Source organism: Balaenoptera musculus, chromosome 2, assembly GCF_009873245.2.
Source record: "Balaenoptera musculus isolate JJ_BM4_2016_0621 chromosome 2, mBalMus1.pri.v3, whole genome shotgun sequence".
NCBI lineage: Eukaryota > Metazoa > Chordata > Mammalia > Artiodactyla > Balaenopteridae > Balaenoptera > Balaenoptera musculus.
This window is the reverse complement of record NC_045786.1, coordinates 166,799,281-166,825,167: the sequence shown is the minus strand read 5'-3', so window position 1 is coordinate 166,825,167 and position 25,887 is coordinate 166,799,281. Positions and strand designations below refer to the sequence as shown.

At 50.7% G+C, this 25,887-nt stretch overlaps 2 protein-coding genes across 5 annotated transcripts in view; one reads left to right on the top strand and one right to left on the bottom strand.

The window, feature by feature from the left end:
- Positions 1-4,542: 4,542 nt before the first annotated feature.
- On the bottom strand, positions 4,543-13,407 carry LOC118889947 (translation initiation factor IF-2-like). The gene is made up of 4 exons (XM_036842071.1): positions 13,321-13,407; positions 5,998-6,206; positions 5,054-5,915; positions 4,543-4,840 (listed from the first exon to the last, which is right to left on the bottom strand). Exons 1-4 carry the CDS (start codon positions 13,405-13,407, stop codon positions 4,583-4,585), a joined length of 1,416 nt encoding a protein of 471 aa, XP_036697966.1. The 3' UTR covers positions 4,543-4,582.
- The window catches only part of SYNE3 (spectrin repeat containing nuclear envelope family member 3), a 96,357-nt gene continuing 75,952 nt past the window's right edge, over positions 5,483-25,887 (top strand). For 2 of the 4 annotated variants that reach the window (XM_036843033.1, XM_036843034.1), the window contains exons 1-2: positions 5,695-5,753; positions 24,510-24,704. The gene's annotated coding sequence lies outside the window, so the exon portion shown is untranslated. Of the gene's footprint in view, positions 5,754-24,509; positions 24,705-25,887 lie in introns of all 4 variants that reach the window. The other 2 variants (XM_036843035.1, XM_036843031.1) reach the window with 2 other exon arrangements.

Here is a 25,887-nt window from a genome sequence, read left to right as displayed (position 1 = left end):
TAGACACTTCAACATCCTTGGAGTGTGTTCATCACTATAAATAAACAGGAAAAAATCTGGTGGTGTGGTATTGTATACAGGTACTATAACTAACAGTTAAAACTTACAGTGTAATGACTTACCTTGAACCAAAAACCTGTACTAAATGTTTATAGCTGTTTTATTCACAGTAGAACCCAAGCTGAAAGCAATCTTGAGGTCCTTCAACAGGTAAATGGTTAGACAAACTATGACCCATCTATACTATGGAATACTACTCAGCAATAAAGAGATATGAACTCTTGATACAGTGACAGCCTGGATGAATCAGCAGTGAATTACACTGAGTGAAAGTAGCCAGTCCCAAAAGGTTACACATGATTCCAAGGTTATAAATTTTATATAACATCCTTGAAATGGCAGAAGTATAGAAATGAGAACAGGTTAATGGTTGCCAGGGGTTAAGGAGGGGATGAGGGCAGGAGGGAGAAGCAGAATGAGGGATCCTTGTGGTGATGGAAATACTCTGTATCTTAATGGCATCAGTGTCAATATCCTAGTTATGGTATTGTACCAGCTACTCTTGCAAGACGTTACCATTGGTGGAAACAAGGTAAAAGGTACAGGGGACTCTCTCTGTATAATTTAATACAACTTCATAATCTACCATTATCTCACGTAATTTTTAAAAACCACTTAAGATGTTCCTTAAGCAAAAGCAGAGAGAATAGATTGGCTTGCCCACTGACGAGCGGAATATAGCAAGGCTCTTTCAGAAGGATTTTATTTTTTAGGAATAAAGATGGCGATTTTACCTTAACATTTTTATTTCTGTTATTACTTATTCCTTGGAGTATAATAATAGTAGTGTTTCATAGTCATGCTAAATGACATTATTATCCAGTACAATCAAGATTCACATTGTTTTTTCAATTGGGAGGAGTAACTTAGAGATGATCTTTTCCAATTCTCTCATTTCACAGATTCAGAGACTCAGAAGTGACCCAAAGTTACACAGCTAATTAGCAGCATCAACAAGGGCTAGAACCCAGTCAACCCAGGATCCAGTCCTGTGCTTCCGAGGCACGTTACATTTTTATTTTATAAAAGCAGCACAATTCAGGAAGAGAAAGACAAATACCATATGATATCACTTATATGTGGAACCTAAAATATGATACAAATGAATTTATCTGCAAAACAGAAACAGACCCACAAGCGTAAAGAACAGACTTGTGGTTGCCAAGGGGGGATGGGGGAGGGGTGGATTGGGAGTTTGGGATTACAGATGCAAACTGTTCCGTACAGAATGGATAAACAACAAGGTCCTACTGTATAGCACAGGGAACGATATTCAGTATCCTGTGATAAACCATGATGGAAAAGAATATGAAAAAGAATGTATATATATGTATAACTGAATCACCTTGCTGTACAGCAGAAATTAACACGTTGTAAATCAACTATACTTCAATAAAACTAATTTTTAAAAAAGCAGCATAATTCGCGTATGTAGAGGAATAGCCTGAATTACTCCAGTTACCGTGCTTAGTGCTTGAGATGACTGCCATCCAGCAGGGGTGCCCCTACTCAGTTACCGGGTGGCAGCTGCCAGTGGGGAAGGGAGCCGACTCAGAGAGGTTAACAAACGAGGCTGGTGGATCCGCTCACCCTACGAGCGCACAGTAGGACTGCAGGGGGAAAAGACAGACTAACACTAGGAGAATTGGCAAAGGAGGAAACAAAGAAAGAAGCAAACGAGAGCAGAGGCAGGATGAGAACCAGCTCTCTACGCCCAGATTGGGATATCTCCGATGAGGCGTCACAGAAATAGCTAACCCAGTGCAAGCTTTTCATCTGTGCTTAGCCAAGAGCACTGTGTAAGTCGTCACTAAGGGGGAAGCCAGGCTAGGGATGGAGAAATGGGAACATACATTTCCAGAACACCAATTACCACCCTTGGACCCTGGGCAGGGTCCCTCCTTCCTGCCCTCTTGCCTCAGTTTACTCATTTGCACACGAGGGGTTGAATTAGTCAGAAGAGCCATTCCAGCTTTCCTTGTTATCTTTCTGTAGAGACTGAACACACAAACAACTGAGAATCACACAAAATAAGACTTGAGGATTGCTGTTGAAGCTAGCTAGCCAAGGCAAATGTGAAACAGACCTGAATAACCTCCCCAGGCTTTTTAAATTGGCCCCTGCTTCCAGGGGAGTGGTGGTAGAGATGCTGGCCACAGGGAAGAGACGTGGAGAAAGAACAGAAAAAATTTCACTCTTGGGGAGACTTTTTGAACGTTGCACAAACAACCCCCCTCGCCAAATGAGTCAATTTCCAAATGGCATCATTTTAGGGCCTCCTTGTGGTTCCTTCTCTGGGCCACGTCTGAAAGGGAGGCTGGGTGGGGTTTCCTGTGCTCAATTGCAGAGGTGACAGAGGGGCTCTCCCGCCTGCCTTTGCCAGAATGTTCTTTCCAGATAAGCTTTCATTTCCACTCCTTTCTGTAGCAGTGGGTAATGCTGAAGACGAATTCAAGTTTTTATAGCCTTCCTACTTGCAGACTCCCCCATTCTCCCGCATTGTTTATTCAACTTTTTTCCCTTCCATATGGATTTAGTGCTTGAGATGACTCTGCCATCCGGCAGGGGTGCCCCAACTCAGTCACTGGGTGGCAGCTGCCAGTGGGGAAGGCAGCCGACTCAGAGAGGTTGACAAACCAGGGTGGTGGATCCGCTCACCCTACAAGCACACAGTAGGACTGGAGGGGGAAAAGACAGACAAAAGACTGCCATAAAATGAACAAAAAGGAAGCTCCTGTTTTTATGTCAGGCTTAAGGAAAGCAGTGGAAGACTATACTGAAAAGCACTAAGCCCTGTAAAGCTCAAGCTAATAATAATCGTAAAACTAGTAACGTCTGCATGGTATTTTGCATTTTATAAAATATTTTTATCCCATGTATTCTCACCTGTGAAATGTTATTGCTATCACCATTTAACGGCTGGGAAAACCAAGGTTCTAAGAGGTTACCCGGCTTGCTAAGGTTCCCTCAGTCAAGCAGCAGAGCTGGGCCTGGGATTTGGGTCTCTCATCTCTGACAGGTGCTCTGTAGTGAGAGGAACAGTCCATCTCTGTACCACCCTACCCTGTTCAGGCTACAGCCCCTTGGACACAGAATCACTGCCCTGTGACCTCCTTTCGGGTGATCGTCCATGACTCATTCTTCTCCATATTCCCAGGGACTAGCACATAGTAGGTGCTCAGGAAATGTCTGCTGAAAGACTGAATAGGGAATTCCCTGGTGGTCCAGTGGTTAGGACTGTGAGCTTCCACTGCTGGGGGCCCAGGTTCAATCCCTGGTTGGGGAACTAAGATCCCACAAGCCACATGGCTCAGCAAAAAAAAAAAAAAAAAAAAAAGACTGAATAGCTGTCTGCCAGGAACCATAGTGATCCTGCTATCTCCAGAACAGTTCACGTGAGCTGGGCATTCACAATATCAGGCACAAAACCATTCAAGAGAGGTTGTTATTATTAGACCCATTTAACAGAAGAGGAAGCCAAAGTTGAGTAACGAGCTGAAAGTCGTTAACTTGGGCAGTTTGGCACCAGGGTCTGAGCTCTTGACTCTCCACTGCATCAAACTGTCTCTCACTGCAGGAGACTGACTTGAAGGGCCTCACCCTTTCAGGAGCGTTGGTGGATCCGTCTTCATCCTCGTGCAAATCACCTGACCTGTTTCTGTCCTGAGAGAACTCATGAAACTTTTCTTAATTACCTGGGGGATCTTTGCAGAGATTTCACGAGCAGATACATGTGAAAGCATTTGGAAAAGCAAAGCACATTATCCAGATGCCTAGTATTATAATAATTGTTGACCGCTGTCTGTACCTTCAGCTAGACTGCTGCAACCCGAAAGCCTGCAGCAGCGTATCAGCTGGAGTCAGGATGATAATGAGAAACATAATTGGACACCTAGAACAACCAAAGGGCAAGGATGAAAGAGGCCCTTTGTGTGTATCTCCTCTGACCCTGTGAATAATTATAACTTAGTGAATGGGTTCTTTTTTTTTTTTTTTTTTAGGCAGAATAATTCTTTATTAATTTTATTTTTTTAATTTTTGGCTGTGTTGGATCTTCGTTTCTGTGCGAGGGTTTTCTCCAGTTGCGGCAAGCGGGGGCCACTCTTCATCGCGGTGCGCGGGCCTCTCACTGTCGCGGCCTCTCCTGTTGCGGAGCACAGGCTCCAGACGCGCAGGCGCAGTAGTTGTGGCTCACGGGCCTAGTTGCTCCGCGGCATGTGGGATCCTCCCAGACCAGGGCTCGAACCCGTGTCCCCTGCATTGGCATGCAGACTCTCAACCACTGCGCCACCAGGGAAGCCCGGTGAATGGGTTCTGAGTTAAGGGAGTGTGGCTGACACTCAGGCTACGTTTCCCTCCATTTGGAAAACAGACACACACACACACACACACACACACACACACACACACACACACACACTATTACTATCTGGTCCTGCTTTACAATTTAATCTTTCTCTTAGGACGCTGATTTCTACACTGATTTATTCAACAAACATTGATAGAGGGTTGGCCAGCCAAACTAAGGAACCAAAGAGGAAAACACCCTCTGGGAAGCATTAGATTTGGGACATTTACCTAACTCTTCATCTGCAACATGGGCGTAGCCACACCTGAATTGTGAAGACTGGAGTCCACGTGGTACAGAGTTCTGCAAGTTGTATCCTTCGTGAGCGGCTCTCATCCCCATCCAAAGGAGGCGGACCCGATCGTGCAAACCTGTGATTACTCGGACAAAGATCAGCGCTGAGGTGGGGGACAGTCCAAAGGCCTGAATGTGCTGGGAGCACGAAGGCAGAGGCAGATAAGATTTAGACTTTCTGCTGTAAGGTTAAAGACTTGGAGTCCCTGGATCTGGGGTTTGCGAACGCGTGGGAGGAAGTGTCCGCTGGGGGGCGGGTCGCGCGGGGGAGACCGAAGGGGAGGCACATTCTAGCGCCTCGGGTTTGTAGGAGGTTGATTATGGGTGGGATTCACATTCCTCGTGACTCACCCCCCATCGCCTCCCCTCGGCATCCTGGGTGTCTCCCTTCCGAGCCTGGGGCGCGAAGATTCCTCGCAAGGTGGCTCCTGGGACTGTGGGGTGGGAGGGGCCGGATGGGGCGCCCTCTCTGTCAGGCTGGCTGATAAGTGTCACTTCCTCCTTGGATTTCGCGCCTCCGGGAGGGGAGCCCCTGCCTTTGCCCCCATCTCGGCTCCCAGGGGGCAAGACCTCCCAGGCCCCCAGCCTCCTCCCCAAGGCTGGACGCACAGAGGAAGTCCGCAGATCGAACTTTCCCCCGGGGCGCGGCAGCTCCGCGCCATCCGCAAGGATGAGACCCGGGCGGAGGCAGGCGGGGGGCGGGGCTCGGGGCGGCTCCCGAGCCGGAGAGGGCAGCCCCGGGCGCGGGGTCTGGGGTGAGAGTGGGGACCCCCCCACGGCAGCGCTCCTTCCGCCCGCCGGACTGGGGCCGAGCCTCGGGGGCCTCCGCCGAGCGCGCGGAGCCCGGCGCGTCCCTCTCTCGCCCCGCCACCTTGGCGGGGCCTGGGGGCGGCTCCCTTGCCGGGTCCCCAGAGGACTGGGCGGGGCGGGGGCGAGTGTCCGTGTCCCGCCCCGACCCCGCCCAGCCCGGAGCCTCTCCGGACGCAGGGAGGGGTAGGGCGGTTCGGCCCGGAGTGCCCGCGGCGCCGCGCTCCTGCAAGATCCCGGCCGGGTAAGTGGCGCGGGGCCGGGAGGCCGGGACGGGGACCGAGAGGGTCGGGTCCTCACCCCCCCTGCCCAGCCGCGGCGCGTCCCCCAGGGATCGGGGTCGCTGAAAGTCAAGGGGACCTGGGAAGGCGCGCCCGGCGCGGGGGCGGGGGCCCGGGCGTGACAGCTGCGGGCGGGCGGGTATTTTTAGTTTAAACCCAACCATTTCCTGCCGCCTGCGAAATCCCCTAGCCTTTCTGCTCCCCAACCCTGGAGGTTCGGTCCCCAGGAAAAAGCCCGTAAGCCCCGGGCAGCGCGTCCCCGGAGGGCCGGGCGCCGCCTCCAATCTTCGCTCTGCCTCCACTTGGGGCGAGCGGACCTGTCCCTGCGGGCTCGCGCCGCCGCGTGTCCCCGGACCGGGCGGTAAACGCCGGCAGGAATACCCGCTCCGGGCGACCACGAGCTCGCTCCGTAGTGCCTGAGAGAGCCCAGAGCCCACGGTAGGAAGAGGAAGTCGCACCCGCAGGCAGGATCAGTTTCCTTCAGAACCCCCGGCTGTGCAGCCTTGGGCAAGCTTCTCAGCCTCTCTGAGCCTCATGCCACATCTCTAAAGGAGGGGAGAGTGAGGGCAGAAATCTCTTGTGGGGCCTGAAGGAGCCCCACATGGATGCTGACTCCTTTTAGAATCTTCAGATCTTGACTCCAAACAGTGGATCTGGTGGACGTGGCCTGTTGGTCATCCCAGGAGCAGTGAGTGCCCAGCGCAGCCCCCTGACCTCCGCTTCAAAACTCTAAGGCGGGGAACTCCAGCTGCGGTGGGGTGATAATAAATGTTATTGTTTTATCACTTTGGCCCTGAAGCTCTGGCCCAAGGCTGCACTGGGACCCTCTCCCAGGTTCCTCCTGGCACTAATGAGGGGCCTTTTACAGCCAAGCGCTGCCAGTGGGGGAGCCTGATGTGCCTGGAGCGGGGGCGGGGGGGGCATGCCTCGTTTCACATGAAGGAGGGCAGGAGGAGACAGTGGGGAAAAGTGACTGTCCTCCCAGTAAAGGGAGCATGTCACAAAATCGCTGCCCTTCAGAGCTTGACAGGACAGCCTCCTTCATCCAGAGGAAACAGGTCCAGAGAGGGGGAGTGATTTGCCCAGAGCCACACAGCCAAAAACAGAACTTGACTCTTGAAGGGTCCAGCCCTGCCTCCTGCACAGCCAGGACAGCCAACAGCTATCAGAGGTCAGGAGCTGGGAGGCAGAGGGGGAGTGCACTGTGCCAACAGGCTGTTTTGCCCTGTTTCCTGTAACCATGCCCCAGCGGAGCTCTCTGACACGTGTGGGTCTGTGCATTCCTCAGGCAGACGGCCACAGCTGTGCCAAGCCTGCAGGCCCTGGGGCATCATTTGCAGCCAGAGAGGCCCCTTGGAGGGCAGCTGGAGGGGGTGTGGGCTGGGAGGGCTTATTTCTGGAACTCATTCCTCTCTTGCTGGGGCTCCTGAGGAGAGGACCTGAGGATTTGCTGGCGGCTCTGAGGGGAGTAGTGAGAATCTGGGCTCAGGTTTCTGCCCCAGGGTGCAGGCTGGCCTCCAGCGCATGCAGGCACCCTTCAGGGGAAGTCTGAGTTCCTTCTGTCTCCATAGGAACAAACCTCTAGCCCGGGTGTTTTGCATGTTTTCCCACAGCCAGGGACCTGTCCTTGCCTGGGTGGCCACTCTGCCTTGTGATGCAGAAACCTGGGGCGGGGACTGTTGGAGGAACGTGGCTTGGCTGCAGGGTGACCTCCATGCTGGGGAGGCAAGACCGGGCAGGTCCAGCACAACCTCCAAAGCGCCCTGGAGCCCCTGGGTGCCCAGTGGGCAGTAGGGCCTCCCGTATTGCTCAGCTGTTAGAAACGAGGGTGGACGTCAGACTAGCTGTTCCAGCCCTGCCTTAGCCTTTTCTCAGCTGTGTGATCGTGGAAACGTGACTTCACCTTTCAGGGCTTCAGTTTGCTTCCCCACGAGATGGGATGACCACACGGCCCGCTGAGAGAATGAAATGGGACTTCCCTTCAACAGTGTTCCGTGCGTGTCCGCCTCAGCACATGGGAGCAGGTGTCACAGTTTGGGGTGATGGGGTCTGGTTAGGACACCTGAGTTTCCTCCCCCTCAGTTCCACCCTCTCCCCCTCTGTCTTGATGTCCCCATGTCTGTCAAATGGCGGGTGGCCTTGATCATCTCCCTCCGAGCTCTTCTGGCACTGAAAGCTGGTCCAGGCAGAGAGATTTGAGACGCACCAGGAGGGGACTCCAGGGGACTCTGGGCTCTTAGGCAGCATTTCCTGTCTCTCACCTCCTAGGATTCTGACCGCAGGCAAGGCTGCTACTCCTGGCCCAGGGACAGATGAGGAGAGAGATTCAGACGCCAGGAGTGGTGGAGTCAGGATTTGAACTCGGGGCTTTTTTTTTTCCTTTCCTTTTCTTTCCTCCTTCCCCTTCTTCCTCTTCTTCTTCCTCTTTTTCTTCTTTTTAATTGAAGTATAATTGATTTACAATGTTGTGTTAATTTTTGCTGTACAGCAAAGTGATTCAGTTATACATATATGTTTTTTTTTTAAATTTTATTTATTTATTTATTTATTTTTGGCTGCATTGGGTCTTTGTTGCTGTGTGCGGGCTTTCTCTAGTTGCGGTGAGCAGGAGCTACTCTTCGTTGCACTGCATGGTCTTCTCATTGAGGTGGCTTCTCTTGTTGTGGAGCACGGGCTCTAGGCACGTGGGCTTTAGTAGTTGTGGCTCGCGGGCTCTAGAGCACAGGCTCAGTAGTTGCGGTGCACGGGCTTAGTTGCTTCGCGGCACGTGGGATCTTCCCGGGCCAGGGCTCGAATCCGTGTCCCCTGCATTGACAGGCGGATTCTTAACCACTGCGCCACCAGGGAAGTCCTATATATATATATTCTTTTTTTAATATTCTTTTGCGTTATGGTTTATCATAGAATACTGAATATAGTTCTCTGTGCTATACAGTAGTACCTTGTTGTTTATCCATTCTATATATAATAACTCACATCTCCTAACCCCAGCCTCCCACTCCATCCTTTCCCCAGCCCCCTCCCCCCTGGCAACCACAAGTCTTGAACTCAGGGCTTTTGACTTGATGCTCTTCACTCCACCACGCTGCCTGTCTCAGACAATACAAGGACAGTGTTATACGTCAATTATCAGGAGGACAGTACTGATGAGGCAGGATCCAATCAATGTTAAGACATTGGCATTTGCTGGAAGAAGTGGATTCCAAACTTTTTTTTTTTCCCGTAATATCTAAAAGTAGCCCAGCTGGATCACAGAGAGAGGAACCTGGGAGGAGCCGATGGAAGTTGGGGAAGTGTCTGTCCACCCTCTCGGCCCCTACCCACCGACCAAGGGATCTTTGCTTCAAGACTGAAGGATGAATTCCCTGGCAGTGAGCAGCTAGGAAGGAGATGGGGGGACGGACGGTCCTGGCAGCAGAAGCCTTGATTTTGCCTTCATCAAAACAGAGTTAAGAGGCCCCAACGCCTCCCGGTGGGGTTGCTGGGACGATAAATGAGACAACTGGAGACAACGCTCAGCAGAATGCCCGGCGTGGGGGGGACACACCAGAAAGAGGCGTTACCATGGCGTTATTATTACTAATCCTCCTAATGTCGTTGCAACAATGTAGTGTGGCCTGCACCTCTTGCCTGGATTTCTAGGCTGCACATTTGGCAAAGTGAGGAAATTAGAAAGGTCATACCACAGGCACACTAACATGAGCTGACTAATCTATACACATCTCATGTAATATATACATGAGATGTAAAATGGTGGCAAAAAGCAAGAAGGTGAGTACCTTAAATAAAAGTCAAGTATCACCTTGGGCTGGGGGAAGAGGAGATTGGGATTGAGAGGGTCATGATCGGGGGGGCGGGGGTTATGAGGGAATTCACCTTGTAACTACTTGTGAGCACAGGTATGTTTCATGCACCCCTCTATACCTAGATCCTGTTTCACAAATTTAAGCAGGTTTAAAAAAAAAAAAGGCAAGGGAATGATAATGCAAAATCAAGGTGGTCATCTGTGGTGGGGGAGAGGGTACAGGGTCAGCCTGCTCCATTCTCAGTGGGATCCACTGGTTCTGTGGGCTCGTGGGCATTATTTAAAAATATTTTTATGCTTCATCACCTGCAAACAAGAAACATAGATACATATACAACGTATATAATATGTAAATATAATACATATATAATGTAATACAATATATATTCCATTGTTTATATATCAAATCATACATACAAATAAAATTAGAAGGTAATATAGAGCATTTTCACAAAGCTCTCTTAGAAATTCACACACCTCCCAGAGATTCAAATGTTAATCTGCCTGGGTTTAAAAAATAAAACAAACACAAATCCTGTTGTATAACAGACACATGGTTTCTCATTCAGTAGAAATAATCTCCCTCTTCTGAAGTCATAACAAGAAAGTGACTTTCACACTCTACCATCTCAGATGATCAACAGGATTCTTTAAAGTCCTGGCCTCATGATTTATGCTTCTGAAATCAGAAAATCCTGACGTATTTGAGCTGGGAGGAACCTCAGGTCCCCTGGACTCATCTGCCGGTTTTACGGCCCAGGGAATGCGAGGCACGTAGTTAGAGAAGACAGTTCGCTCTGTGCTGCTACTACTGACTCTCATCAGGACCCCACCCACCACACCTGTGCCGCTACTACTGCTAGTACTGCAAGGCAGGGAAACGGGTGGTATATCTGAGATTAAACTGATGCGATCGTTTCAATTTTACAAAGTCAGAAGAGAGCTACAACAAGCGGTGACCACAGCACTTCCAGGACTTCCGTGGACAGAAACATCACCGAAGGAAATATACAAGCAGTGCCTTTCCTCCTGGAAGCCCTCTTAGGGCTCCTCCTACTCTTTGCAGGGCACGCTTGATATATTTATAAGTTATCAAAGCAATTTCGTGCCATGGATGTGGTGATCCCCATTTTTCAGTTGGGGAAACACGTTCAGAGAGGTTAACTGTCTTGCCCCAAATCATATGACAGGTAAGCGATGAGGCAGGAGTTTCTCCCCAAGGGAGTACTAAAGAGAGGAGAAACTGTTTTAAGTGTGCTGTGTGTGAGCACACCCTTCACTCCTCAGAATCAAAGCCCACAGTGGCCACTGGTTGAAGTCAAGAGTTTTATTTGAGATCTGGAAAGGGCTGAGCCCCTCCCAAGTGACATTTGCTGAAATAATGCAGCAGGGCTGACTCACTGGGGGAGCCTCTTTCCTTGTTGTTGCAAAGAGCTGGCCTTTCTGTGATGCTAGGAGGTGCCCTCATTCACAGACCTGTTTGACCTTCACCTGGGCTGGTCTCCGTTTCCTGCCCTTTAAAAAGGGAGGTTGGAATTAGGAGATCTCTAAGGTGCCTTGAAGTCTGAATGTTTCCTCTCATCCAAGAACCACAGCCTCACGGTAGGTGTTTGGGGACCTTCAGTCTGGCCGCTGCACTCTGCCCCCCTGCCCCTCCCAGGAGGGGTCAGGTCACTTAATCGGGTGATTCCCTGCTTATCTGCCTCCAATGCCCCCCCCCCGCCCCCTTGCTCTAAGGATTAAGTCCCAAGCCTCCAGCCTACTGGGCTGGCATTTCATGCTTTCTACCGCTGGGCTACTTCCCGGTCCCACGAGGCGCCAGACTCATCCCGATCTTTCCCACCTCCAGTCTGTGCTCCAGAGGTTACCTCTGCCCAGCTGTTACCTCCCCACCAACACCTGGCTAGACATCACCTCCTCCTAGAAGTCTTCCTCAACTACCCGGTCAGGGTTGGTGATTCTGTTTCCATGGTCTCCTTGCACTTTGCAAGTGATAGGTAGTTTTCAGTTTTCGTGTTGATTTCCTGCTAGATTATGACCTCCTGGAGGGCAGGCATAGAGGATTATTTATTCTCACATCCCAACCAGAAAGAGCTTATTATTATTTTCATTATTATTATTTAGCGAAAAGGCTTTACGGTTTAAAACAGGATCTTACAAACTTGAGGGCAGCTGATGCTCATACCACCCCTGAATGAAGCGGTCAGGGCACTTCCTAATAATTCCCAGGACACAGAGGAGAAAGGTGACCCGAGGCTGGGGAGAGAAGGTGTCACGCGCCTTCTCTCCCTTTGTGGCCCTCTTCAGGGGACTTTCTCCTTGGAGAACCGTCCATCTTCCTGGACTCTCCGGGGGCTGGCCCTGGAACTGTGGACACGTCTCTTGGCCTCTCTGGGACCCAGACCTGACGTTTGTTCTCTCTCCTGTTCACGCCCAGCGTTTGCGCCGGGTCTTCCTTCTTGCTCCGTCCTCTGCATGAAGCGTGCCTCCCCCAGGCCTTTCCGTGGCTGCTCCTTCTTTTCTTGGAAATCTCACCTCACAGTCACAGCCTCCAGGGGGTCATCCTGCCCACCCAGTAATGCCCATCCCATCCCCTGCCCCTCTCTACCCTGTCCTTATCTCCCTGTTTTATTGTCTCTCTAGCACTTATCACTACCTGAAATTATCTTAGTTATTTATTTACAATCGAGTTTAGCTTCTGTCTCATCTACCTGAAAACTCCAGGAGGGTGAGATTGTTTTTCTGTCCCCAGGGCAGCCTGGCCGTTGTAGCTGCTCAACACGTATTTACGGAATGCAGGAATGAATGGATCAATGAATGAACGAAAGAATGTCTAAGCTGATGGGCTGGATGGGATGCCGTGAGCCCCCTTGCCTGGTTTATCGTGTCAGTTAACATCTGTTCAGCCCTTACTGAAGTTTCTCTGCATTTTCTCTCTTTATCTTCACAACTATTCCGTGACGTGTGCTCCGATAGTCCCGTTTACAGTGAGGTTAACTCAACTGTCCTCAGCTAGCTCACAGTGAAGTTAAGAACTGAACTCAGACTATCTGATCCCAGAGCTCATGCAGGTCTACATTGGCCTTTCCATGCTGGGAGTGCACTGGGCAGGACGTGGTGAGTCAGACCCAGGACTCAGGCCTCCTTACCAGGGCTTCTAGTTCTTTCTCTGCAATCCCCAAAGGCTCTCACACTGCCAGGCCGTTCCTCAAAGGAAATCCTCTCTGTGTGGAAATCCTCTCTGTGTGTCATAGGGGTTCAGGAATGCCACGGGTTCCCCAGAGCTGAGGCCCACCCCGGAGCACCCTGCCCTGCACACGCCCTTTGCTAGCTTGGACCCAAGGATCTCCACCTGCGGCTGGCTCACCAGCTGTCCGAACTTGGTGACCGCAAGCTGGTGGCTGTAGATTGGATGTGAGCCAGTTGGGGTTGCCAGGTTACATTCCTTTCCTCAGAGCCTGGCAACCATCGAGCCTGGTTTATGTAATTGGCCTATTTATCGGTTTGTTGATTTCAAACTCAACTTTGCTCAGAAATAGTTTTAGAAAATGGATTTTTTAAAAAGTCCATCTTGTGGTGTCTCATCCCCATTTCCTTCTGGATAAAACCACCTGAAAGCTTAAGTCTTTGCTTGTTGCTGCTTGCTCCCTTGAGGAAGGGAGGGGAGGTCCCCATAAGTTCCTATATTTGTCCCCTATTGGAATCGGCTCCTGGCTGGAGCCAACTTTGCTTCGGGAGCCGTAGAGGCACACGTTTGTGCCAGAGATCTGGGCCCTTCCGCCCTGGAAGCTGCTCTCCTTGGGCAGCTGCATTCCTTCAATGCGCTGACTGAGATGGACATGTACCTGCCCTGGGTGGGAGCAGTCTGGTGGGGGGAGGTAGATGCTTTAAACAGACTGTCCCATCCCAGGGACTATGGCTCAGCTCCCAGGGAGCTGGGAGAGGCCCCATGATGGACCCTTTAATTTTGTCCTTTTGGGCCTCAGTTCCCTTCTCTGCAAAGTTGGGGTGGGGGGACATGTGCTACACTCTTCACCGCGCTTGGTATGTGTGAGCAGGTATCACAAGCCACAAAACCCCACCTGGAGCTAAGGGATTGTTAAATGCTAGTTTAGCCCACAGAGCAAGGTGTCACCTGTCTTCCTATGCAAAGGAGAGGTAGACCTTCTACTTTGCCTGATTTTTCTCTGCTCCTGGGCCTGAGGTGTGGAACCGGCAGCCTGGAATGGTGACATCAGACAGACCTGGGCTGAGACCCTGATTCTGCCACCTGCAGTGTGATCTTGGCAAGTCACATAAGCTCTACGGGCCTGGACAACGCACCGGTTCAGGGGGTCTGGTCACACCTTCCCTGCAGAGCTGGTGTGAGGGGCAGATGTGATCACAGGTTTACGAGGCATTCCCAGCTCCAAGCAGGTGCTTGGTCCCACTTCCGGTCTCTTCCTTCTCCAGCCTTCCCGAGCACTCCCCGTTCACCCGAGGTGCTCCCTAGCTGGGAGGTGACTTTGGTGACAATTTGGGTCACTTGGAAGGGAGCTCGGCGCTTCCGCCTGCCTCGGCCCCGGCACTGGCACTTGTTGGATCCAGCGCAGCTGCTGGTGAGTCAGCCCAGGCTCAGGTGTTCTTGGCCGAGACCCGTCCGGGGGGGGGGGCGTGATGGGCTGGAGTCGACCCAGCCTAAGCCTGTCCCCTTCGGAGGACTCTTATTGGGGTACACAGGGTGCAGACCACATACCTCAGTCATTCGTTTCCTTCCCAAGGTCCCAGCCATCCCTAATGGCCAATGCAATTTTGTTCTTTCGTAGAATTAATTATGGGAAAAAAGTCAATGTCACCACTCCAGGCCCTATTGTCTGACTCCCAGTCCGGCCTCGGGGTCCCTTTCAATACAGCGAGGGAGCTTAAACTAGGTCAGAGCTCTGAGTTTGGACCAGGGGGCTACTAGTAGCTGACAGGATGACTGTGGTGCACTAACTGAGAGCACAGGTGACATAACTCCCTTCTGTCTTCCTCTCCATCTTCCTTCTTTTTAATCCTTCTGATTATCCTATGTTCTCATCATCACCTGGGCGCCGCCTTCGGCTAAAGGGTGAATCTCTGGACCTGGGACTGCTTATCTGTATTTTGTCAAAGCTCCCCGGGTGATTCTCGTGCACAGAGATGGTTGAGAAGCCCTGGATTTTGTGCAGAGACCATCTCCGTGTGGAGCTAATCTGGTCTGACCCCCCTCTGACACTCGCCCATCTCTCTCTATGGGCTGACCACCAGATAGAGATAAATAAGTGGTGTTTATATTCATTGCATTTATTCCTTTTGATGTTCTATACATGGCAATCGATCCTCACCCTGGCTTTCTATTTAAGGTAAAAATAAAAGGTCTCCTCTTAAAATAAATTTAAGTTTCAACGGGTTGAATTTCTTACAAACGAATGAGAAAAAATAATAGTGCAGGCGTCCCCAGATGTGGCCCAGATCATGGATGTGATGATGCACAAATGGCCAAAGTGTGTAAAAACGTGGAACTAGATGACTTCCAAGGGCCCCTCAAAGCCTGACATCCTGATGGATCCAAGGAGTGCTCACTATAGCTGCCCTTTAAACTCTCCAGAAGTGAAACGGAACTAGAGTTTCAGGTGAACAAACCCTGCCTGACCCCAGGTGGCTTTTTCGGCTTGTGTCCCGGGGCACCTACCTATTATCACTGGAGAGTTGGCCTGTGTGCCTCCTTTCAGAGTGATTGTGAGGTTCCTGTTGTCTTTGAACTGTCTTCTAGGGATTCATGCCATGGCACCCCCTGGGGAGGGTGGAACCCAATCCAGGATCCAGGTATGATTCCGGTACCGTCCTGAAGGGCATGGGTAGGTGGCCCCAACAATGTCCCTGACAGCGCTGGGAAGACCTCACCTTAATGACAAACACTACCTAAGTGTCTCTAACTAAGGGGAACTCCGGAGGGAAAACTCTGCTGAAGACACGGCTCTCAGCATTTGGAAAACTTTGCCTGATCAGCCCGTTCTGGATATCAGGGACTGCATACTATTATATTTCCTGAAAGGAATAGTAAGGAATCTTCTGGATTCCCAGACCTGGAAGAATGCTATGCTGATAGGTAGGGTTGGGGTGAGGTATTTCCCTTGAGCTGATAGAACAGAGGTCAGCAAACTTTTTCTGTAAAGGGACAGATGGTAAATATTTTTGGCTTCATGGACCATTTGGTCTCCAGCGCGATTATTCAGTTTTTCCATTGTATCTAGAAAGCAGCCACAGACACTTTGGAAATGAATGGGCGGGCTGTGTTCCGATAAAGCTACTTGGGGACACTGGAATTTGCATTGCATGTAATTTTCACCTGTCATGAAATATTACTCTTCTTTTGATTTTTTTCCAACCATTTGAAAATGAAAACATCACTCAGCTGGAGAGCTGTACAGGAATAGGCAGTGGGCCACGGTTCAGCAGTCTCTGCTCTAGAAACCGTCTCTGCAGTGGAGGGTGGACCTTAAAGATGTGAGCAAGTCACTGTTCTAATCATTTCAGTTCTTACAAACAGAGCTCTGAAACAGGTCTGAGTCTCGTGTCTGTTGGTTAAAATAGAATCTAGTGTTAGTTATTGTACTTAGTTCATTCATCAGCAAATATTAGGTCTAGTGGTGAAGAGGGAGGGAGAATACTCGTCCTGGGCTGGCTGTGGAACCTTGGGCAGATGGCTTAGCCTCTCTGAGTCTCAGTGCTTTCATCTGTAGAGGCAATAATAGTGCGACCGATCAAATCAATGAAATAATCAAGGCAAGACAGTTCATTTCTGGCACATAGCACACCCTTCACGAAGGCTAGCTATTTCCTCTCACTTCCATAGAGTTCAAGAGCACAGGGATGTTTTATCCCTTTATCCAGCAACCCTGCACAGTAGATCTTATTTAGCACTTTATGGAGGAAGAGACCCAAAGAAGTTACAGAGCTTGTCCAAGGACACAAGCTAGTAATAAATGGTAGAGCTTGAAGGCTGTGACTTGAAAGACCTAGCTTTCTCTATGGGATGCCCTTGCAGACAGCCAGACAGGAGAATAAATCTAGTTTCTCTAGGGACTTGTGGAGGTGGTTAATTTAATGACCTTTTCCTCTAGAGCCAGGCTCTTATAACTCCTCCGTGCTGTGCCTCAGATTCTTGGGGAGACCAGCATCATTTGGGGGACCTCACAGCCCTCTAGCAGTTTGGGGAGGCACCAGGCTGAGGGGTTTCTGTGAATATTTTAGGGGGAACTTTGTTGCTCTGCATGGAGCTCTGGTTTAGAAGCCCCAGCTTGGAACAGGCATCTGGGCAAGATTTTAAGTTTTTCTGAGTCCTCCTGGGAGAGAACATCTGTGGTGTGTGTCTCTGCAGGGCTAGTAGGGAGGGTTCTAGAAGACAGGATTTAAGGCAGCTGCTTTTGAATAATGGAATCATCAGGATCTTGGGAAATAAATAGCAGAGGTGGGTTCCTGACCAGTTTTATGCCTTGGTTTTCTCTTCTGTATAATGGAGATGGAAAAGTCGTCATTAGCTGCCTGTTTCTTGAGCCCAGCACGTGTGTGTTGGACGCCTACAATGGTTCTCACTCTGAACGCACAAAGGAAGCCTGGGGAGGAAGTCTGACCTTGGATAGGGGAGGCCTCGGGAGGTAAAGCTCAGACAAGGGAAACAGTGAAGGGACCAGAGAGCCCGCAGCAGCCTGGGAAGGTGGCCGAGCCAGTGTTTCCTGCGCCCCTGCACTTGTCTGAAGACTTAATCAGAGAAGGGAGGAACACGGGCATTAGACTCACCCATCGCTGTGCCCTCTGTTCCCACTCGGTTACCGGGGGAAAAGCTGCCCTGGACCCTGGCTGCTAAAAACCCAGCCCTCACCTGTGAGTGGCTGAGAGCTTGGCGGGGGAGGGGTGTTGGGAGGGGACATGAAGGTGGAAGTAAGTGTGACCAGCTGTTCCCAGTTTTCCCTAGACTGAGGGGTCTCCTGGGACACAGGACTTTTGGAGCTAAAACTGGGGAAGCCCCAGGCAAACCAAGACACTTGGGTCACCTTAGTTAGTCAGAGCCCTGCCATCCTGACCGTGGCACTGGGCAGTCTGGGTCACAATGGACAGTGTAAGAGGGGTCATCTGCCCCCTGAGCGCCGGTGCCCCCTCAGACTTGATTGCCCCTCCTCTGAGCTCCCAGCGCCCCTGTGCACGAAGAATCACTGGCTCTGCTGTCCCCCAAGTCTGTGAGCGCGTGAAGACAGAAACCACTCTGTCCTCTGACCAGCCTCTGCCTGTCCCTGAGCACAGAGCCGGTAGTAAATACTGTAGGGTGAAGGAATGAGGGTTGAGGGTCTCCGCCTTCATTTCCTCCACGCTGGGGACAAATTACTCAGATGCCAGTTCATGCTTTGCTACTTTGCACATGCTGTTCCCTATCCTGCATGCCCTTCCCTCCCTTGGCAGTCTCTCACCACGCTGTGTCCCCTCTGAGCTGAACCTTAACTCTCTAACTGGCCTTCTCTGTTCATTCATCTTCCCCTCCGACCCCTGACATGATGAGCTCCTCAAGGGAAGGTCCCAGCTTAGTATTTTCTCTGCTGCACTTGGCACCTGTAAAGGTTTCTTGAACAAATGAGTGGCGCTGAATATGTAGAGCAGCGATTCATTCATTCACTCACCAACTCCTTGCCGAGGGACTACTGCATGCCAGGCACTATTCTAGGCAGAGGGATGGGAGCAGTGGACACGACTGGCAAAATTTTTGCTCTGATGGAACTTACATTCTAGAAGGTTCTAGAATCATCTAGCTTCAACAAGCAAGCAATAAGTAAACAGACCATATCCGAAGGTCACATGCCCTGGCCAGTTGCTGCCAGGCTGGAGGCTGCAGTTCCGTGGAGGGGAAGTGATTCAGGCCCAGCACATGTGGCTCCCCTCCTGTGGATGCAGAATGGACACACCTTCCCCTGGGTGGTGGCGGCCCTACTGTTGAGCGCGGTCAAGTCAGGGAGGGTGGCATTTGCCTTTCATGCAAATCTTGTAGGCCATCAGTCCTTGCAAGAAAATCCACTAAAGCTAGCATTGTGCAACAGGAGGGGAAAAACACATTTTAGGAGGTCATGTGGTGTTTGTGCCTGGTGTGGGAGGCCCCGTGTGTCTGACCCCGGCCCCCGGGGCGGGAGTGCAAAGAATGGGGCTCACATGCTGACCGCCCCTCTCCCCCAGCTGCGTGGGTGACCTTGCTGGGCAGCAGCAGGAGGGCCATGGACTCTGCTAAGGGATTGTTGGGGAGCCCAGATTCCTCCAGGAGGAAAGAGATTAAACTCCCTCCCATCAGGGGGATGAGGTTGGTCAGCTTCCAAGCGCTGCACACAACAGTGAGGTATTGTCTGCTGGGACTGATGGGGAGCTCAGCCCTGGACACAGTCCCCTCCGGGAGGGAGGAGCGGAGTCCGGCAGGGCCAAGTGCCCCATGCCCCAGAAACACGCTGCTCCCCAGAGCCCCAGGTGGCATCTCCCTGCTGCCTGGGTGCTGGTAGCCCCTGGTCCTGAGGTCCCAGGGGCTTGGGTGGCACCTCTGTGTCTGCAAGGACGTGACTCACCCCTGCTGGTGACCCCCTCATGTTGCCCCCCACCCTGGAGAGCAAGGAACAAGTCAGTCCCCAAGGCCGGTGCCCTTGGCTTCACACAGACACATCATAAAACTGGCGTCTTGAAGCCTGGGAAGGAACTGGCATGTGCTAATTATAATCTGCACAGCCTGTTAACGATTGACCTCGGACTCCAGGGAGGTGAAGGCTCCTGGGGGAAGTCTTAGTGGTGCTCTGAGGCTTCTAGATATCGGGCACGGCATCGAGATAAGGAGGATGGACTCTTCTGGATGGCTCAGTGGATACCACCTTGCAGCTCCAGCAGAATGCGGACAGTTTTAAACCTCTTGGGCTCTGCTAAGGGACTGTTGGGGAGAACAAGGCAGCAAGATACCTTCTGTATGACCTTGGGCAGGTCACTGAACCACTTTGGACCTTGATTTCTCTATGTAAAGAAGACAATCATTCCTACTTAACAAGAGGTGAGAGACCTCAATAAGCTGTGTGTAAACACCTAACATGGGGACTGACACCTGGTACATGCTTAACAGTGTTAGTTCCCAGCCCGGTACGCCCAGAAAAATCCTGGAGGGCTCCCTGGAGGCGGTGGTTCCAGAACTGATGAATGAATGTGGGCAGGCAAAGAAGAGCACTGAGGGGGGAAGCCACATGGTATGTACAGGGAGCCCCAGGGAGCTCTGGCTCAGGAAGAGGAGGTGGGAATCGGTGGGAGGTGAGGCTGCAGAGATAGATGGAGAAGGACTTCAACTGTCCTGGGACGCTTTGTGGACTTTCTCAGGTACAGGCCGTGGAGCCTTGGAGGGATTTAGTCAGAAAGGCCTTTGACTCTGAACCCTAAGTGCCCCTTTCTGCCAAAAAGAGAGGACTCTGTTCCCTCTGCCTCCTCAAGACTCAGGGCCCAGGGGCTCAGGCCCCAGGAAGGAGCACGCTGGGCCTGAGCCCCTGTGGCGACGTGGGTCTCCCCAGGGTTTCGGCCAGTGCAGCCCCGAGAACTCCCTTGCTCCGAAAACTCCCATTTGGAACAAACCCTGCCTTCTTTAGGCTATTCTTCTCACAGCTGGGGTGCCATTTATAAATGAAAGTGGGGTTCAGGTTGTTCTGTACCCTTTTATAAACCAAACCTGAAAACCATAGGAGGGCATTTTTCTTAGGTGAGAAGTAAAGCGTGCTGGGTTTTCTAGTCTGCCTTGATCCTGGTGATGCCACAGACCCAGGGTCAGCAAGATCCTGCCTGTGTGGGTCCTGTGGGTCCTGTAGGTCTGCAAGGCACGTCTTTGTATTGAGGGCCTACTGTACCCCAGGCTCAGCGCCATGCCTTCGTTGTTTTTTTTTGTTTTGTTTTAAATTTAATTATTTATTTTTGGCCTTTTGTTTGTTTTAAATTTATTTATTTATTTATTTTTGGCCACGTTGGGTCTTCATTGCGGTGTGTGGGCTTTCTCTAGTTGCAGTGGCTTCTCTCTTGTTGTGGAGTATGGGATCTAGGCACATGGGCTTCAGTAGTTGTGGCACGTGGGCTCAGTAGTTGTGGCTCGCGGGCTCTAGAGCTCAGACTCAGTAGTTGTGGCGCACGGGCTTAGCTGCTCTGCAGCATGTGGGATCTTCCCGGACCAGGGCTCGAACCCGTGTCCCCTGCATTGGCAGGCGGATTCTTAACCACTGCGCCACCAGGGAAGCACAGTGCTGGGCCTTTGTGTGCTTGTTGGCGCCATTGGTATCCTCACTTTACAAACAAGGAAACTGAGGAACAGAGAGGTTAATAAACTTGCCTAGGGTCACACAGCTAGTAGATAAAGAAGCCAGATTCAGTCCCACGCTGGCCATACTTCATGGACTACGTTTTCTGTACAGCATAATGTGAAAGCTGGGCTCCCTAATTCTAACTTATTTTAAAAAGTCAAATGGAACTGTGAAATCTCTTAATTTGTTATTAGAATGTATGCAGCCTTAAAGTACTTTAATTTTTTAAAAAACTACTACTACCACCTTAAAGAAATTGACATTTTAAAAATGTGCCTATGATTCCAGTGCTCTAAGAGAACGTTCTACTTTTTCCTGTGTTCCTTTCAATCTTTATCTTTTTTCACACAGTTTTTGTATAATTTGCACAGCAGGAGTTGGCAAACTGCAGCCCACAGCCCAAATGCCACATGATTTTGTAAACAAGGTTTTATTGGAATACCGCCATGCTCATCATTTACATACTGTCTATGGCTGTTTTCACGCTACAACTACAGATTTGAATAGTTGTGACAGACACCATCTGGCTTACAAAGCCTAAAATGTTTACTATCTGACCCATTCCAGAAAAAGTTTTCAACCCTTGGTCTAGAGGGCAGAGTTTTAATTGAAGTATAGTTGATTTACAATGTTGTGTTAGTTTCTGGTGTACAGCCAGGTGATTCATTATGCTTTTTCATATTCTTTTCCATTATAGTTTATTACACGATACTGAATAATAGTTCCCTGTGCTCTACAGTAGGACCTTGTTGATTATCTATTTTATATATAGCAGATTGTATCTGCTAATCCCAAACTCCTAATTTATCCCTCTCCCCCCTTTCCTCTTTGGTAACCATAAGTTTGTTTTTTATGTCTATGAGTCTGTTTCTATCTTGTAAGTTCATTTATGTCATATTTTAGAATCCTCATATAAGTGATATCACATGCTACTTGTCTTTCTCTGTCTGACTTACTTCACTTAGTATGATAATCTCTGGGTCCATCCATGTTGCTGCAAAGGCATGATTTCATTCTTTTTTATGGCTGAGTAGTATTCCACTGTATATATATGTGTGTGTGTGTGTGTGTGTATATATATATATATATATACCACATCTTCTTTATCCATTCATCTGTCGATGGACATCTAGGTTGCTTCCAAGTCTTGGCTATTATAAATAGTGTGCAGCATGCTCTTTTTTCTCTTCAGACACAGCATTATTCCATGGTGTTAATCATCACGTTTCTCAGTGTTATTGGCCCAGGATATTCCATGGGATGGATGTCATCAACTTTCCTTTTGAAAAGAACATTTTCTTTTTGCTGGACAGTTAAGTGGCATCTTTTTTTTCTCAATATTTATCTAAAACACTTATATAGCACCTACTGGTTACCAGCACTGTTTACCAGTATAACTCACTTAATCAGATCAGTGATAAGAAGTTCATACTATTATTACTTCCATTTTACAGATGAGAAAGTGAAGTCAGAGGAGTTAAATCCACTTGGCTGAGGCCGCATTGTTTTTCAGCAGCAAAGTTAGGCCTGAATCTGCTCAGACAGCTGGCTCTGGAGTCTACGCTCTTAGCAGCTGTTAGGAAGTGTCCTGGAAGAGGCAGGCCTTTGTGACCATGACTGTGTGTGTGTGTGTGTGTGTGTGTGTGTGTGTGTATGTACGCGTGCGCGCGTGGTGAGGGGAGGGTGTCCAGTGCAGTGACTCACCAGGAGTGAGCCCCACCCTGCCCAGCCCAGCCTGACCACCCAACGTCACCCAGATTTGGTTAGTCTCTGGTCCTCCTTGTTACACACCAGGCAGCTACAGCCATGTGACCACATACTTTGTTTCTTTGTGGAAAACAGCCCTGAAAAGAAGGCCAGCTGCTGATGCTGAAGAGAAAAATGAATTCTCCCGGTCAGAAAAAGACCTCTTGGGCGGGATAATACAGGAGTAGATTAGGGCTCTGCTTTGTGGCCAGGGGGGTACAGATCTTGCTCAAATGTTAAATCAGTGATAAATTTGCAAATGTTCTAGTTGGACTGAGAAAAACAACAGCAAATATGTGACATAATTGTCCAGCTAAGTGGAAATGATTAAGGAAAGTTTGTGACATCCACCCCAGGGAATATTCTGGGGCATTTACAAGGAGAAATGTTAATAACACCATGAGTCGGGTGTAGCACTAGTCAGGGGGCCTTTGGGAAGCTGATGAGACCTGCAGACCTTGCCAGGAGAATAAGCATATACACACGATGCTGCATGAGATTTCAGGAGGCTCAGGGAACCCTCATAGCCTAATCCAGGGGTCTTACCCATTGTCGGGGAGGGGGACAGGTTAAAACCCCTGGTCCACAGAGACATTTTGGTTTTTTAAAATAAATTTATTTATTTTCGGCTGCGCTGGGTCTTTGTTGCTGTGCGCGGGCTTTCTCTAGTTGCGGCGAGCGGGGGCTACTCTTTGTTGTGGTGCTCAGGCTTCTCATAGCAGTGGCTTCTCTTCTCTAGAGCCTGGGCTCTAGGCGCACAGGCTTCAGTAGTTGTGGCACGCGGGCTCAGTAGTTGTGGCTCGTGGGCTCAGTAGTTGTGGGTCGTGGGTTCTAGAGCGCAGGCTCAGTAGTTGTGGCGCACGGGCTTAGTTGCTCCGTGGCATGTGGGATCTTCCCGGGCCAGGGCTCGAACCAGTGTCCCTTGCATTGGCAGGCGGATTCTTAATCACTGCGCCGCCAGGGAAGCCCTCACAGAGACATTTTGAAAAGTGAATTTAGTGAGTGCTACCCACGGGACACTTGTGAGGTGAGCTAGTGGATACCAGAAGGTCTCAGGTCAAGAAATGCCGTATTGTAGAGACTGGGGGGGGGGGGGTGGGAGGGTGTTGAGAAGACTCTGAACACTGTGCCCACCTTCCAGCAGAAGGAAGGGAGCCTGAGCTGCCAGGGGACCCAAGGGCGCAGGATCTGGTCGGTCCTGTTCACCTCTCTGATCTTCAGCACCAATCACAGCATCTGGGACAGAGCAGGCGTTGCAACAAGATCTGTCAGTAAATGAATGAAGCGTCTCCCAAGCTCTGGAACAGAGGGAAGTTGGGCCTGGTGCGGCTCTGGGTTAGAAGATGAGATGGGCCCCTCTCTCTGCCTGTTCACACGGGTCCCTAGAGGGCACGCCCTTCATCATCACCTGGCCTGGCGGCTGGGTGGAGTGAGAGGCACAGAGGGGGAGAAGCGAGGGTGAGCTGGATTCTTCTCGGCCGTCAGTTCCTGGAAACCCAGGTCGGGCCTCCACCGCCTGGTTGGTGCCCCATCTGGCCTGATTCATTTCAAGCCGTATGCTGAGGGGCCTGGCGTCACTGGGCCCATCGCAGTCCCGCCCAAACTGGGCATGCCTCTTAGCTAGTCCCCCATCTCAGGCACGCTCCCTGCAGAGGATTTGGCCTGGGCACCTCGTCAGTCTGACCTGCAGGGGTTCATCTCCCCCCCGCCCCCGGCCTCTGCATCAGTCGGGTGTGGGATGGGACATCCTGTTCTGACTCAGAAAGGAACCCCCTTCTTTTGCCTTCCTGACTCACTTCCTCCTTTTGCTGGCCGTCTTGCAGCGTGGCATGGGCGCTGGAGCCCAGCAGAACTGGGCCTGCTCCTGACTCTGCACCTCAGTAGCTGTCTGACCTGGGCAGGAGAGCTGGCCCCTCTGAGCCTCAGTTTCCCCATCTGTAAGGTGACGCGGTCGCCCCTGCCTTGGTGGTTGGTGGTAATGGATGCACCGCACCTGCCCAGCACCTGACACCCAGCAGGTAACCTCATACATGGGAACTTTGGGTGACATTTTCCCCAACCCACAGGGGCCTCCTTTGGCATACAAAAGTTAAAACTTATGATGACCTTGACACTCACCCAGGGCAATCATAAGGTCACAGATGACCTGGGGTGGGGACAGGGTAGGAGCAGGCAGAACACTCGTTACCCACCAAACAGTGTTGGCTGGGGTGCGAGGCTGGGGGCTTTGCTGGGAGGGGGCCCATGGGACGAGCTTCAAGGGCAGACACCGTGGGGAGGAATGACGGCTGCTCCCCACAGCTTATCAGATGTTTGCACATTCAGTCAGCAGTTGAGAAAAGATCCTTGGACTTGAACTCTGGTTTCTTTGTGGAAGAGCAGGTTTCCAATAAAAAGAATGCCTTGGGGTTAAACGGCACTTTACAAAGCATTTCCTAGCAGGTGATGGGAGGTTCCAGGTTGCCTGGACCCTTTTCAGTGCAACATTGTTTCCAGACAATTGGTCAGGCGCTGCCCTCCTTGTCTGTGGGTCTGTCACTGATCAGAGCACGCCACTCCCTTGCTCACAGACCCTCGCTGGTTCCCTAGTGCCCACAGAGGGACGTCAGTGCACCGCTCTGACTCCCCTGCCTGCCTCTCCGTCACAGCGTCCTTTAACAATTCCCAAGCCCACTCTGCAGCCTGAACTTGGCGTTGCACTTTCCCAGCTTGTGCTTATGCTGGTCCAGCAGCTTGTTATGCCCTTTCCCTCTTATCATCTTATCCAGACCCTGCTCATCCTTCCATCTCAGTCAGTGTGTCCCCTCGTCTGTGAAGCCCTCCCTGGATCCCCTAATCAGCATCATTGCTCCACTCTCTAGGCTCCGAGAGTTTCTCGTGTGCCGCTCCATTTGAGCATGTAAGAGCCTCAGAGTCTGCGGTCACGCAGACCGTGTTTATAACCCGCAGCCTGCGCCTGGCTCAGCGCTGTGTACATCTGGATGTTAAAGCCGACTGGTCTTGGATTTGACTCCTTATCTCCTAACTAGTAGCTCTGGGACCTTGGGCAGAGCAGGAAACTGCTCCATCTCAGTGCCCTCGTCTGTAAAATGGGAATGAGTATTAAGACCTGCCTCTCACTGGCTCTCCCCTGTCATTTTTGTGTCTTGAATTCTTTTTGTCACTCTTAATGTTAACATAAATCTATGTCTCTGCTCTCTC